This window comes from Choloepus didactylus, chromosome 2 (assembly GCF_015220235.1).
Source record: "Choloepus didactylus isolate mChoDid1 chromosome 2, mChoDid1.pri, whole genome shotgun sequence".
NCBI classification, from domain to species: Eukaryota; Metazoa; Chordata; class Mammalia; order Pilosa; family Megalonychidae; genus Choloepus; species Choloepus didactylus.
Genome location: NC_051308.1, coordinates 214,601,431 through 214,617,048, shown reverse-complemented (window position 1 = coordinate 214,617,048; position 15,618 = coordinate 214,601,431). Strand labels below are relative to the sequence as shown.

At 39.4% G+C, this 15,618-nt stretch overlaps 1 protein-coding gene across 5 annotated transcripts; it reads right to left on the bottom strand.

The window, feature by feature from the left end:
• Window positions 1-481: 481 nt before the first annotated feature.
• SFPQ (splicing factor proline and glutamine rich) lies at window positions 482-15,339 on the bottom strand. Of its 5 annotated transcripts, none has more exons than XM_037827759.1 (13): window positions 14,416-15,228; window positions 13,456-13,644; window positions 12,805-13,106; window positions 12,613-12,708; window positions 11,851-12,047; window positions 11,670-11,754; window positions 11,259-11,376; window positions 10,757-10,805; window positions 10,556-10,677; window positions 5,103-8,168; window positions 2,011-2,056; window positions 1,288-1,380; window positions 482-572 (listed from the first exon to the last, which is right to left on the bottom strand). In XM_037827759.1, the coding sequence occupies exons 1-10, from the start codon at window positions 15,226-15,228 to the stop codon at window positions 8,031-8,033; spliced, it is 2,109 nt and encodes a 702-aa protein (XP_037683687.1). In that variant the 3' UTR covers window positions 482-572; window positions 1,288-1,380; window positions 2,011-2,056; window positions 5,103-8,030. The 5 variants fall into 5 exon arrangements, with proteins under 5 accessions (XP_037683687.1, XP_037683688.1, XP_037683690.1 ...); XM_037827760.1 differs by having other exon boundaries at window positions 1,293-1,380; XM_037827762.1 differs by lacking the exon at window positions 5,103-8,168 and having other exon boundaries at window positions 14,416-15,339.
• Window positions 15,340-15,618: the final 279 nt, after the last annotated feature.

Sequence of the window (15,618 nt, the reverse complement as noted above, 5' to 3'; positions counted from 1 at the left end):
TTTAGCTTATGGGGGGTGACAATGGGATTGGGAAAGCCATAAGGACCACACTCCACTTTGTCTAGTTTATGGATGGATGAGTAGAAAAATAGGGGAAGGAAACAAACAAACACACAAAGGTACCCAGTGTTCTTTTTTACTTCAATTGCTCTTTTTCACTTTATTATTCTTGTTATTTTTGTGTGTGTGCTAATGAAGGTGTCAGGGATTGATTTAGGTGATGAATGTACAACTATGTAATGGTACTGTGAACAACTGAATGTACAATCTGTTTTGTATGACTGTGTGGTATGTGAATGTATCTCAATAAAATGAAGACAAAAAAAAGAAAAAGAAATAGGGTCTTGAGTATATACAATCTGGTTCTGTGTCTATAAATACGGAACGCATTTTTTTATGTCTCCTTCCAAACAAGTTGATGACAAAAACAAAATTCTAGGAAAAAAAAAGCTCTAATTTTTTTAAAAAAAGGCAATCAGACTTTTAAATGTCTATCTTTTATTAAACAAATGAGTTGTTCATTCCTCCTTGCTCTCTTCCTCAATGGTTTTCTGGATCCAGCTCACCTGATCCTGCCAATTAAAGGATATGATTACTCCAAAAGACAAAAGAATCAAAGTTACTCAAACATCACATTGTTGGTCAGTACAACCAAGAAATCTCTAACACCAAGGAAATACCAATCAAGGAATATGGTTTTAATATCAAACTTCTGTCACCCAGCTAGGTGGGGGAAAACTTTTATTTCTATTTTCTACCAGAACTTTCTGGCAACAATCAAGACTCGTGCAAGACAGATCTCTACATTAATTAGCATTCTTTTCCTACTTAAAGCTTTCAATTTTTTTTTTAACACTCTGCTTTCTACTTCAAAGTGTACCACCCCGCCTTTTTTTGTTACATTCCAAACTCTGATTATGACAACCTTTGTAACCCTTTGATACTTATATATAATTCTAGTCAGGTCAGTAAACTACAGGCCACCTATTTTGTAAAATAAAGCTTTATTAAAACACAGCCATGCCCATTTATCTACAAATTGTCTGTGACTATCTTTTCAGTGACAACAGAATTGAGTTGAGCTGTCCTTTAAGGTTTGCTAACCCTTCTAATTACACTGCATCAAAGATTTATTATTTAAGTACTATAAAACCAAAAGCAAAAATATTTTCCACAAGGGAAGTTGTAATGTAGAAGAAATTAAATGAGATATTCACAAGTAGTTATTTTTATACCACCCAAGAGCCTTTCTACTGGCAGTTTAAGAGAATTAAGAAAATCACTCACCTTACCTAGACACTGTCAGTTTAGCAATGTGTAGCTTTTCTTCTTGGTTGGCTCCCGCTGTGTGATGTCTTGAAAACAAAATGTCTTATCCGCCTATTATTGGAAATGCAATTTTATTTTAAAAAATAACATTCAGAAATCACATTCTTGTTCATTTTGAGAATGTGTGCACATTTCACTCTGATATTAACAGAAAATACATTTTTTAGAGGATTTCAATGACTTTTTGTTGCTGTTGTTAATGTTTAGTAAAGACCGTGCTCACATCAAGGTTGTATTTTCCCCTCAATTTCCTTCACATGTTCTTAGGGATTTTTCCCTCACCTTACCAATAACTAGACAGTTGTTCCTCTACCATTTACTGAAGAAAAAAAGAACTTAGTAGAGATTCTGAATGGGTGTCAAGTTGTATTTAGAAAACCAAAAATATAGCATTTCTCCATTAATTCAAGTCTACTTTCCTGTTCTTCTATAGGATTATTTTCTCTACATAGGCATACAACTTTCTTGAATTTTTATATGCCCTTCTTTATCTGTCTCACTCACACACAAATCTATTTTCTTAATAGAAGTTAATAGAGATATTATCTTAGGAGAGGTAAAACATCTTGAGACTCAAATTTTACCTCATATCATTAAATAAAAAACTGAACCATTGAACAGAAGATACACCAAACCCAAATTTCTCGTCTTCTACAGGTTAAGAGTTCTAAGTAAACTTACTTCAAGTGAATGAGCACTCCAGTCAGCCAACATCAATCATTCTTACCTAAAGAATAATAATAAAACGTTAACATAAAAGACACAGACTTAAAATAAAGGTTTGAAAATGCTAGTTAACTTCAAAATTTAAAGAGTAAAATTCCAGAGACAAAGACCGGGGGCAAGTACAGCATAAAAAAATCGGAAGAAACTTCATGGGGAGACATCTAAAATTATTCTTTCATAAAGTAATAAAGTAGACACCTGAAGTAGAATGAAAACTGTATCTCTTCTTACAAAAGCCCAACTGCTAACTCACCAGTCTGAGCACAAAGAAGTTTGACTGCAACCCAAAATATACTATCCCTTATGTGAAGGTATGTGACAACGTTTACCTTACCAAATGAGTTTTAACATCAGTTCTCTGTTCATGTAAAAGCACATACCCTGCTCCCCATTCAAGTATGTCTTCCATTCTCAGGCAGACTGACCAACTTCAGCAGGAGTCCTCCAAAAGTACCCTCCCCCATTCCACTGTACACAACAACTGCCGTTGTTATCCTGCAATCCTATACATTTGCCTTGTTCTTTTCTTTTTTAAGTCCTCATAGAATTTCAAGTTAGGGAAGCTATGCCTTACTAGGATAGCAAGGAATCTGAGTTTTTTCTGAGGGAGAACACATTAACCCTTACTATATGCACAGAAAACAAAAAGATCACCCTTATTAATTCAAATTCCAGGTTTTCTTCCTCCCTGATTATCAGTTACTGCCAAAGATATTTGACATGGACTTCCCTGTTGCACATGTACCATCCATAAGGGATACTATATCGTTTTGCATTCTTTCCCCATTCTCCGGATCATACTATTCTGCGTTCAGCCCCCCTTTTCACCCTCAAAAAAAAAAACTTCTCAGCACTGGTGTTCAAAAGCAACATTTTTATGGTTGATGGTTTACCAACAACTGTGAGATTTTCACAGTTGAGTCTTAAAATTGCCAATCATTATCTAGCAGCAATGACAGATGATTAGAAGCAGTCAATCCTCTGAAATCTTTCCCTAATAGGCAGCCATTTGAGAAGTGCACTAGCTGACAGAGCACTGAAACATTATCAGCTAAAGCCAAAACCAAATAAAGGCCCAGAACAAACATCCCGGCTCTCTAAAACCTGTCCAGAATCATTTAGGGAAAGACAGTAAATGCAGGACTTATGGATCATGTCACTGCAGCTGACAATGATTAACAATAGGAGACATGCAACCCCCATTAAGATTTAAAGTCCGAAACTAGTCACACGCATCTCTTTATTGGGGAAAAGACTATTATGCATTCTTCGAAGGTTTGCAACCTTGTGTGAAGAGCACCCATTGCATTTCTTTCATCTTTCAGAAAGCACCGGTATATGATCCAAGGGCCTAACGGTACGAAAATGCATTCTGGCATCACACCTCTGAACTACAGACTGTCCTCATTAAAAAGATTAATTTTGGTTTGTAACAAGAAAAGACTATGAAATACAATGCAAGCACCTCGGTATAGCATTATTACTGAAACCCACTTACTCCCAGCTTTTTGACTGAGTGTTCTTTTTAAAACCCACTGCACTAAGATTCACAATTCATAGCTACATACAAATTAGTAAGAATCGACTTGAGTCACAGGCTTGTCATTCTAAAGTGCAAAAGCCTCACCATCTTGAAGCAAGCAGAATAGAGCAAAATTAACACCCCAGCCGATTAATGTTCCTTATGTCCATATATTTACACCAAGTATGTTCTCTGAAACAGAAATAACTTTGTGCCTTTATTTCTAAACCCCCAATCACTAAATCATGGTAGCAGCTGTTAGCCACCGATTTAATGGACTGTGCCACAGGAAGCCCCACAGGGTTTCATTAAGCCAATTTAGTGACACTTGTGTCACTTACTATTATATTTGACCTGCATTATATTTCTAATAGAGCTGAATTAGTCACCCTCCAATCAGGAGAATCAAAGTTGTTTGCCTGAATGGACTACATATATTAAAAGTACCAATTCTGTCCCCACCTTGTAAATTGCTTGCCAAAGAGCAAGCTGTTTTTCTTGATACAATGGAAGAAAATTCTCAGTCATGAAGTTTTCACCGGATTTATGCAAAGTAAACCAAACTTGCCAGATACAAAACAGAAAGCATTATAAATGAAAGCTGTTTCTCATACATGCTAGCTAAGAACCAGTTCAGAGACCAAAGTTAAGTTGAATTGAGGTCTGGAACAACAGTCGATGCAAAGCTTAAGTCCATACTTCCTAAACAAAAGAAGGTACTTTTAAAAGATTTGTTTTCTTGTAAATGTTTTAATTATAACATCACATCCCTAAAGCTAAGGGAACCAAATTCAAAAAGCTACCCTGAACATTTGCAGTCATCCTACAAAATACGACGAAGTCTTACACCGGGAAATGATTCCCAATGTGTAAACTGTAGGCAAGTTAATATGTCACGCCACTTTCCCCCAGGTTTAGAGTATAGACATATTTTGACAAGTCACATAACCTGAGCTATTCACAGATTCCCATCTAAGTCCAAGTCAGTAATAAAGGTGTTCCCATGGAGCCCCCCGTCCCTTTAATCACATTACGAAAAAGCTGTACTTTATTCTTATTTCACTCAACCTGCAGAATTACCAAAATTGCATATGAAATTACTAATAGTGCTGACCTATGGGCAGGTCAGTCTGCTACAATGAAGACTAATTATCACATGCAGTAAAGTCCATACCAAGATGCTAAAAGCACCTATTTCCCAAGTTATGGTTTGGCAACCTCTCCCCCACACCGCTGATGTTCCATGTTATCTTCAGTTACAATGCAACAAAAGAAAGCCACACAACTAAGTATACAGAAGAATAAAGATTGCACTTTTCATCTGAGAACTGAAACAGCACTGTATTCTGCCTTACAAATTACAGATCTAACCCCAAGCCCACACAGTTTTGATAGAAACTAGCTTTACCATACAAGTTTTAGGTGCTGCACTGTAATTTCATTGTCAGAAGTGTGATGTCAGAATGCCCACGGAATAAAAGTACATAGCAAGTCACCAAGTTAGATTATATTGCTTGTTACCTACCTGTATGCAGTCGGCAATGAGAATCTTGGAGCAAGCAGGAATACTACATCCGGGTCCTAATGTCCATTGCCATTTGCGGTACTACGTTCCTCACAGTTACGCACTGCAGAAATGCTGGCTAAACGCAGTTATGTAGCAGGCCACTACTTTAATAGTGCATAATTGCAGTCCAAGAACACCAGAAAACGTTCTGCCACAACTTAGTGGCTTGCCCAAGAGAAGCCAAGAACCTAAATTTTTATCTGCCATAATATGCCACCCACGAAAATTGCAGAGGCGTAACATTACAATTTCCAAAACTGTAATCTGTTTATATCAGTTATGTAACAGATCTGTAGAGTGGTGGGGTTTATAGTACTTCTTAGCAGTTTAATTAAAGTTCTAAGAGGATTATGGTTTCACTAAATAACGTGAGTCAATGGCTTTAAGCTTATTAGATAACTAAACACACCGGGATTTTAGAAAATGCAGCTTTTTAAAGATTAGGAGGAATAAGTTTAAAAACAACAACCAACGTTCCTCTTAAAACAAAATTATAATACGAGAAAGTGGAGAAGAAATGGGGGCAGGTGATTTCTTTACGTGAGAAAAATGGCTAAATACTTCAAAACAACTACCTTCTCTTTCCCACCCCAATCTTCATATCAGCTTTTAGGAAACTACTTTTTAAAGATGATTTAAATTCACATTAGACTAAACACTATCGTATGTATATGCAAGACTTGTTGAAAGTCTGTTTGAGTAGCTTACAATCCTTGGTACACTGCTGTTTCAGTGATGAAAGCCAAATGTCAGTTAAAACTAAGCAACATTATTTGCTAAACAACATTCAGCAATTCTACAGCCCACAGTAAGGGTATCAAAAGCCACAACTTTAGGAGATCATCCAGTAAGCATCCTTCACCACTCTTCAAAGGTACAGTACTACCAAAAGCTTATTTTAGGGTCTGTGCCAGCATCCCTTATAAAGAAAGGCATGTAATCTGAAAAATAAACTGAAACATTAATTTTATAGGCAGATTTTCCCATTTTCCCGCCAGCCCCCACCCACACACATTCAAGTTCACCCTCTGTGGGTGTCCCATGAACACCCCTTATTTTTTGGTCATTAGTCGAGTCCCTACTATACAATTCAACCAAATTGTAACGGACTCCTTTCAAATCAAGACCCTTATTTCTGAAGAGAAAATCTCATATGTATCACCAATTAACTTAACTTGGGACAAAACTTCTATCATTCCAAGTGTCTTGGTGAAAAGAAATAATGAGCTTATTTTCTAATTAGATTCTCTTCCTTAATTAGCACACCATGTACCTATCACTCACAAAACCAGAATTTGGTGACATGCCTTTATACTCTATACTAGTGTTTTACTTTTAGTATTACCATGTTCCCTATACAGAAAGTGCTCAATTGTTTCAACAAAAGGTGTCCCTTTGTACTCAGGCACAATACTAAGCTTCAGCGTTTTAGCAAAGGTTTCATTTAGAATTTTGCTTTTGCCAATTAGCACTAAGAACAGAGGTGAAAAGGAGGAAGACAAATTCCATAATAGAGTTATGTCATGTACACATTTGAATGGAAACATAACTAAGAACAAAGCCAAACCATTCAATTACTTTACCTATTGTTAGGAAGTTGTTGTTCTAACAGATTTACACTGGAAAAACAGGCTGCCATTGTAGAACTAACAGACAACAGTAAACCATCTACTTTAGATTAAATCAAAATGTCTCTTATTCTAATGAAAAGGAGATTCAATGAAGTTGACAATAAACTGACAACACCACTGAAGACATTCCAAAGCTTTATGGTGGGGTGGGATATTTGTACTGTGTAGCATGAGCAATTCTCTCCAGATTAACAAATTTACAGAAGATTGGTTACTTACAACCCTATTTGTTATTTCCAGTCACCACTAGCTCTTAGAAAAGAGAACCAATAGACTTTAATAGGCCCTACAGATTGTGCCCAACCAAAGTAGTATAAGGAGATATTAAAGATACAAAGTACAAATAAAGCTAAGCTTGCTTTATGGTTTACTAAACCTTCCTTTCAAGTGGACTTTTTCAGACTAAATCCCATCTTTATAGATCACTTAAAGTAATACATGGAAAGTCTTCATGTTTAATAATCTTTAATTGAAATGTAAAAGTTTAATACAAGCCATTCATAGGGCTTGGGATTTGTTCTTTTAAAAACAAGGATGGGGGAATGCAACAGAATGATCTTTCCACTTTTTCATCAAAAACTTTCAGGGAAAGGACAGATCACAGGGCCATAAAAGATCCATTTAGCCAAACTCACTCTCTCCCCTACCAACAGTTCTGACATCTATTCCATAATCTTAATACACATTCCTGAATGAGATTTACAATTCAGCTTTACTTATATAACCATTTAAAAATACTAAGCACCGTCTTGCTTCCTATAATGCCAAACAAATATGAAACTGCTTCAATATGCATTTCTTCTTTTAAAACAAGGGGGCAGTTATTTGTAGAAAGCAATACTGAAGCCTCCAAATTCATTTCCCAGAAAAGTGGAATACCTAGCCTAATGTACACAGAAGCATGAATGGCAAAGTTGAAGATCAATATTATAACTATTTTTCTATTTATTTGAAGCACAGTAAAAAAAAAAAAAAAAAATTGGTACACTCTGGGAATTCAGTGGCACAAGGTACACTGCCATAACTTGAAGGACATTATACAGTTAAAAAAAAGGGGGGGGGGATTTTTTTCTCCTGTTTCAAACACTGCATTACATAATTTTACCTGCCCAAACAGACCATTTACAAATATTAGGTCAATCAACTGCTAACATCCATAAAAAGGTAGCTTTCTTACTAAAATGCAAGAATTTAAAAGGCTGGTATCTAAACAAGAAAAGACAAAACAAACTGGAATGAAAGCTAGGTATCACATCTAAAATCGGGGTTTTTTGTTTGGGCCTTCATACTCTTCCCTCCCTCTACCATATCCTGCTGGAGTTCCAGGCCCCATTCCTCTAGGACCCTGTCCACCCACAGGCCCAGCACCTCCCTGCCCAAAGCGCTCAGTACGCTATTGGAACAGTAATTAACAGTTCATTATATGTAGTTGATGTCCATGTGTGTTAAGTAAATATTTTAGAAGGTTCCGTAGTCAACGTTCGTCGATACAATCACCAATGAGTCGATCCACAGGTACCGGGAACATAGAAAGGAAAAAAGGGTAATTTGAAAATTAGTTTACGGTAATACATGCCTTGTGGTATGTTCCCACTTGAGCCATTCTCATACACCTGTTTCAAAGAATAGATCTTCCCTGTAGTGCTAAAAAATTTAAGAATTAGTGCAGATGTGAAAACCCATTCCAAAATGAGTTCTAAGAAATTTCACATCAGATTAACCCACTGAAAAACTTGCAAAACTCTAGGTCTGAACAGAAAATTTAATTTCCAAGTAAGCCTATCAAGCCCAACCAGAAGGTTCAATTCACTCAATGAAGTGACAAAGACCTACTCACCAGTTAGTGGCATGTGCTGCATAAGAAACCTTGTGCTTTTCAAGATCTTAAGACACATCTGCTAAGGTGCAGAAATCTTACAAGGTTGAAAGTTTTAATAAAATGCTACCAGACTACAAAAAGAAAAAGCATAAAAGACTAACAGATTTAGTCACTTAACCGGCACAGTAAATTGATCAAAAAACTTAAGTGTTGCCACATTCTCACAGGTGTATCCTTAAAGTCATCACTGTAAAACCAGAGACAATATGTTTACAGCACTATTCTGTACTGTAGCGAGTTTACTCAACATATACAGCCCACCCTCATTAACAACCCAACTCTCCCCTAGGTCCAGTGATTCTTTGCTATGATTCCAAGTTTTAGCTATCTCCCAAACAGCATTAAAACCAAGCTTATATGACTGCAATGAAGTAGTGACTTCATTACTCCAACTAGTTTTAGGTACTTCTAGACTTAAAGAAGAACCCTACAGGTATGCAAGCACAGCAGCCTAAACTGTCTTCCATAGTCCATTTAAAATAGACCAGTCACTGAGAGTATTATTCCAAAAAAAAAAAAACTAAAATGGGATCATGGTTTAACTGTTCCTATATAAAATTTTGACATGTTTTCTATGATATACTTGAAAAGACTAATAAAAGCTCAATCCTTTATAAACTATTTCAAAACCTTCAGAAAAGTCTTAGGGTTTTAGCGCATTGTATTTTATGTTTTATCTCAAAAAGCTAAAAAGAAAATTTTGGGGGTTTCACAATTATGCTATCAGAACACAGCTTAACACCCAGGAGCTACATGGAGCACAGAATCTTAACTGTGGGAACATGATGTCAAATTAGATATTACAAATCTGATACATACCTACAATTCTGCCTTTTAGGAAGCATATAAACCAAATGTTACCGATCTATTTTAAAATTCAATTTGAAGCTACTATTACTATAACCCAGCCAGCTATTTACAATTCTACCTTTAATTCTCAAAAAGCCTTGAGAAGATTTTAAATAAATGAGGCCCCATACTAAATCTTTGTTTTTATGTTTAAATGAATCTATTGAGCTACATACAGCAGCTCCCTCCTTTGCCAAGTCTGCAGATTAACCAATCAGGTTCAATTCAGTTGTGAAAATGCACTCTGTAAACCCACCTCTAAAGCCAAAGTGCAGTCCTCCTAAGGATTTGTAAAATCCTAATACAGCCACTCAGACCAATTCACTTAATTGTTCTAAAGCATTCTGATAGGCTATCTGTACAGCTAAAACATGCTAGGATCAAGAGGATTCAGATCAAATGCACACTATTAGTATGCTTAAAATTATTGGTTTTGGCTACCCTGGAGCAAAACAGAGATGTCAGTTAATTTTAAAAGGTACACCTACAGACAGGCCCAACATGGGAAACGACGAGTCAAAACACTGAACAATTCCCTTTTCATGGGATAGCAGCCACACCAAATACAGGTCAAAGTCCTACACATCACTAAAACATGCCTAAAGCTTTAAACTACAAGTCTGATTCATACTTATGGCAAATACCAGCTTGAAGAATGAGTTTGCCATTTGATTACTCTCATTTGGATGTAGAATAATCAGATACATTACCTACATTTAGAATTTGGATTTGCCATGCACTGGAGTTCAAAAGTGCACAAGCAATATAATGGAAAGCACCTAAACTACTTACTGCCAAAGAGAATTCCACATACTAACAGCATTGACTCCTCACTGGCAACCTTATCTGTTTAGGTTACCACACACAGACAGTTCTACATTGCCAAAGTAGTCCTCAGTATTACATACGATAAAAGAAACTTAAAGAGGTCCAGTCTCCTACTTAAAACAAAACAAAAAAAAAACAAAAACAAAAACCAAAAAAAACACACACACACATTAAGTTGTGAAAATGAGAATTTCCTCTGTACTATGCCACACAGGATACATTACCATGTCGCTTCCCATCATGGAACCACTCATGGTTGCTGGTGGAACTCCAGGATTGGCTTCATAACCTATGCCACCACCACCACCTAGAGGTGGAAATTTCTGGCCTCCTGAACCATAAGGATCTAGAAAACAAAAATGCTGGTTATAATTCAACTGGAATACTGCTGTTTATGATATTATGAATATAATTTTCATGCTTACCTCCCATGTTCATTGCTCCTCCACCACCCATTCTCATGTCTCTTTCTCTCTGAAAGAAAAAAAGCTCCCTTTATATACCTACACTATACCCACAAAAACATTCTTGAGAGCAAACAGAAATGTTCAAAACTAAATCAAAGTAGATTGTACAACTTAGGATAGACTGCATGGTGTGTGAATAAAACTTTAAAAAAAAAAAAGCATAAGTTTTTTTCATTGCCTAAATTATTTTTAAACCAATATTCCAAAAACCAGTTATTGAAATTATCAAATTATCAAAAGGTCTCTAAAGCCTCTTCCTAACCATTGGAACCTTCTGGTCCATCCAAGGAGCAGAAAAAATAAAACTCACAACAAATCAAACATAATACATTTGTTATAAAGAATGTAGTGCATAATAGGTATAATGTGAGACTTCACATTTAACTGGGTAAAACTTCATTCTAGATACCCAAAAAGTTCTGTAGACAATTCCAGTTACACTACAATAAAAGAAACTTACTGGATCCATGTATCCCATCCGGCTGTAGCTTTCCTCTCTTTGCCGTCTCATCTGTTCTTCCATCTCACGTTGACGAATCATCATCTCTTCCTCCCTTCTCCGTCGTTCCTCCTCTTGCCTGGAAACAGTCATCAAGCATACAAACCAAAATGTTACCCACATCTTTTTAAATTCAATTTTAAGAAAGCTAGTAATTTGCCTAAGAAGTTTACAAAATCTAGGAGCATAGCTCTAGAGGGAGTCTGCAAAAAAAAAAATCTTACCCTCTATTCCATTTTAACTGTTAAACCAATGCTAACATAATATCTAACATCTGTACTTCACTTGGCTCACCTGCAAAATTGAGTACACCTTTTTCTAAATGATGAGACTGTTAGCACAGAAGAGAAGACCAAATTAACAAAATTTTACCTCAACTGCATTTCTTTGCGTTTCTGCATTTCTTGATTGTGAAGTTCTTCCATGCGTCTTAATTCTTCCTGGCGTCTCATCAGATCTGAATATTGGAAAATAATGTTTTAGATCAAATTAATGAGATTATGGTAAATTCAAAAACCCAATGACATCAGGTGAATTCAGAGGATCTTTTAACCTTGGCGCAAAAGATTTGCCTGATGCTCATGATAGGCATCTTCCATCTCGCTTTCCAATTTGTCCTTTGCATCTTTCATATTTTTTTCAACTTGTTCCCTCTGCTGTTTTTCCATTTCATCCAAGGACTTCCATCGCTGAGAATATTCATACTCAAATGTGCCATGCTGGGCAAAACGAGGAGGAGTTTCTCTCTCCCTGACAATGCACAGAAATTAAACGTGAACTATTATGGGTACACGTATTACCCTACATGCACTCATCTTTCCCTGGCCTATCACCTGTGACAAGTGCCAAAAGACAAAGACAACCCTGATTCACATAAAATTATCTTTACAGCAAAATATGTGTCCCAGAATAATACCGTAACAGAGAACATGAGCAATGGAGACAAAGCTTTCTCATTTCTTAATTCTGTTTCCCTCTAGCCAAATTCCTTACTAAGGCATATTTTTCCCATTATAAAAGAGGATACCTACACTTCATGCAACTATTTTAAAGACTAAACAGGATTGCAAGTGACTGTCCCCACCACAGAAACCAAATGCTCTAACTTTCCCAGTCTGTTTTTATTAAATACCTACCCATTCTCAAAAAGTTTTGCATATATAAAGCAAAACTGAAAAATTACTAGACCAAATTTGTTTACACTTACTATAAAAACTGTCATTTCCTTGTGAACATACTAAAAACCACTAAATTGTATTCTTTAAATGGGTGAATTTGGTATTATATATACATGTATATAAATTCTGGAGCTTACTTCTGATACATTGGATTCTTCTGTGCAAGTTTTTCAGGAAGACCATCTTCATCATCTAATTGTTCAAGTGGTTCCACAATAACTGGACGAGGAATTAACAAAGATGGTTCCATTTTAACTTTGTTTCAAGTTTTCTGCAGCTTTGTTTTACAATTTAATAGAAATTATTATAATAAGTACAAAACAACTTACGTTGTCAGTAAGAAAACACCTTCACTGCATCTTTCAAACGCTTTTCTTGCTGCTGGTTTAGAAGCAAATTCAACAATGCCCTTCCCTGTAGATCTTCCACGATCATCCACAATTACAACAGCCCTTTCAATAGGACCAAACTGGCTAAAGGCTTCTTCCAAAAGTTCATTGGAAACATAAGGGGAAAGATTACGAACCGAAAGGGCAGCAGCATGTGTGGCAAAGCGAACCCGAAGCTGTCTACCTCTCATGGGTGTATCATCGAGCTCAGCTTTGGCAATTTCTGCCAAGGCTCTAGATTCCTGAAATTATCAAGGACACTCATGTTATTGACCTCAAAATTAGTGGATGCCCCCTGTGAAATTGTCTTAAGTCTACCTTTTCCTCCTATTCTTCCTGTCTCAGTTCAAGCATTATCTTCAGGCAGCCCCTGCTGACACCAAAGGAGGTGGTGTTTAAATGCCTTACCCCACCCACCACCCTCCTTGTTTAAGTACCAACTATTATGCACTTCCATCAGCTGCATCTTTTCTCTAAATGATGAAAATTTTAAACACCAAGCTATTCTTGCTAGTTTAAAACCAAGCCTTCAACATGTTTCTAATAGCCTAAGAACCTTTTAATTCTAAATAAAATCAAGTTTACACTCACAAGCTTAATAAATCCAAATCCTTTGCCTTTGTTGATAAAAACTTCTCCTGGTTCTCCATATTTAGCAAACAATCTTTTGAATTCATCCTCTGTGATATCAGCAGGTAGATTACCAACAAACAACCGACAGCGCTGTGTGTAAGTTTTCTCTCCAGGCCTTCGCAAGAGAGACAAGTTGGCTTTAAACCCCTAATGAAAAAAGAAGGAATTTTTAGGCACCGGTGACCTCGGCAACTAACAAAACCCAGTAATTCTCAGTTTTGGCAAATGGGAAATGAGTTATCAGTCGGCTTCCTTTTCTGTTCCGTGTGAAGTCAAAACAAGGCTTTACTATAACATATGAGACCTGTAACGTAATCAATACTCTTTAAGGTTAAAAAAAAAAAAATCCAAATCACTCAGAATGCTCTTGAGAATGGACAGCCACATACCGCCCCCCCCAGAGTATAATCTATCAGCAACCTTGCCAGCCGACGTATATCCTATGTATCCCTGACGAATCTAAACAACACAAGACAGATGCTGAAATTGGGAAAAAGGAAAATGAGCAAAATCTCGCTGTCACTAACATGATTTGCGCCTCCGCTTTTAAAACTGTAACTCCCAGATGTCTCCAAGTCTACACTTCACGGTCTGCATTACCCTGGTTCCCAAAATGGGCTAGCTTTGACAAGGGCTCGTCGTAGGTTCTCGTCGCTTCCTTCCGAAGGCCACTCCACTTTCCTCCAGTCCCAAAGACAAGAAAATGGCGGCGCCTGCGGCCAATCCGGGGGCCGACTAGCGGGACCACGCTCCTCGCCCCCACGTTCCGGCAGGCCCGGCCCCGCCCCGCGCCGCCTGCGCGGGCAGGCGCCCTTTCCGGTCTCCGACAAAATGGAGTACGGAGAAGGAAGGGGGGGCAGGAGGAATGGGCCGCCGCCATCTTAGAGAAACCGATGCGTTGCTCCAGGAAACACTCACCTCGGAATCAGAGATCTTCTCTTCACTGCGGCCGCCTAGTCCGCCGGATGGGGGCCCCTGGTGGTGCTGCTGGTGGTAGGGTGGGTGGTGCTGTCGGCCTCCGCGGGGCTCCCCGCCGCCTCGATGCGGAGGCTTCAGGTGGCCGCCAGGAGTGCTCAGGCCCGGGCCACCTCCAGGTTTCGGCCCGCCTGGCATTTTGCCTCCTTTGGGACCGCCGGGTCCCGGGCCTTGCTTAGGCCCGGGACCCGGGACTCCAGCAGGTGGAGGCGGCGGGCCCCCGGTCTGAGGGGGAGTGGTCGGAACCCCACTGCTCGGCGGCGTGGGTGGAGGAGCTCCGGGGGGCGCCGAGGAGACAGCAGGCGGTGGAGTCGGGGTGGGGCATGGCCCTGGAGGGGCCCCAGAGGTCGGGGGAGTGGCGGGCGGGGCCGAGCCGGAGGCCGGTGGTGCGTTGCTTACTCCAGGAGTAGGGCCGGGTCCCTGAGGAACGACGGGCTTAGAAGAGTCCTGTGGTGGCGGCGGCGGCTGCTGATGCGGTTGTTGATGCGGTTGCTGATGCGGCGGCGGCGGTGGCTGCTGCGGTGGCGGCTGCTGCGGCGGTGGCTGCTGCTGTTGTTGGTGCGGAGGTGGTGGCGGGATCGGGGGCTTGGGACCACCCTGGCCCGGGCCGGGACCCATAGGGCCGCGGTTCTGACTGAGGCCCATGCCAGGCGGCGGGGAACGGAAGTCATGGAGGCCGCCTCGGCCGCCACCTCCTCCGCGCCGGTGGAAGCCGCCACCGCCACCGCCGCGGCTTCGGAACCGATCCCGAGACATATCTGTGATCAAGGGGCGGTCGAGGCAGAAGCGAAGAAGACGCTCAGGGAACGTGGAGGCCACCTTGCTTGACACAAAATGGCGGATGACACAGGCGGCGCGCCGCCTTTGTCCTCGTCTTATATAGGCCAGCTGGAGTGGCTCCGCCCCCTCTTCGATCGATAACGCCAATAGCCAATTGCAAGTACTGCACTTGATGACACTAAGTTACGAGCCTCTAATCTTTCTTATTGGCTCACGGGTGAGGGGCGGGAGGCATGAAATGTCTGAGGTTTCCAGTTGGCCAATGAGCGGGAAAGGAGTTGGCCTTAGGCCACTGTGATTTGCTGGGAGAAATTTGAATGGGTGCGACAGAGCAATTTTCCTGTGAAAGCAAATACCCTGGGCTCT

Excerpts from the sequence above, each read along its gene's own strand:
- SFPQ (XM_037827761.1), bottom strand. The coding sequence starts at position 15,228 with ATGTCTCGGGATCGGTTCCGAAGCCGCGGCGGTGGCGGTGGCGGCTTC. Across the intron at positions 11,377-11,669 it reads CGCAAAGAAATGCAGTTGAG|GCAAGAGGAGGAACGACGGA; the intron begins GTAAAATTTTGT and ends GACTGTTTCCAG. Across the intron at positions 10,806-11,258 it reads GGATGGGATACATGGATCCA|AGAGAAAGAGACATGAGAAT; the intron begins GTAAGTTTCTTT and ends TTTTTCTTTCAG.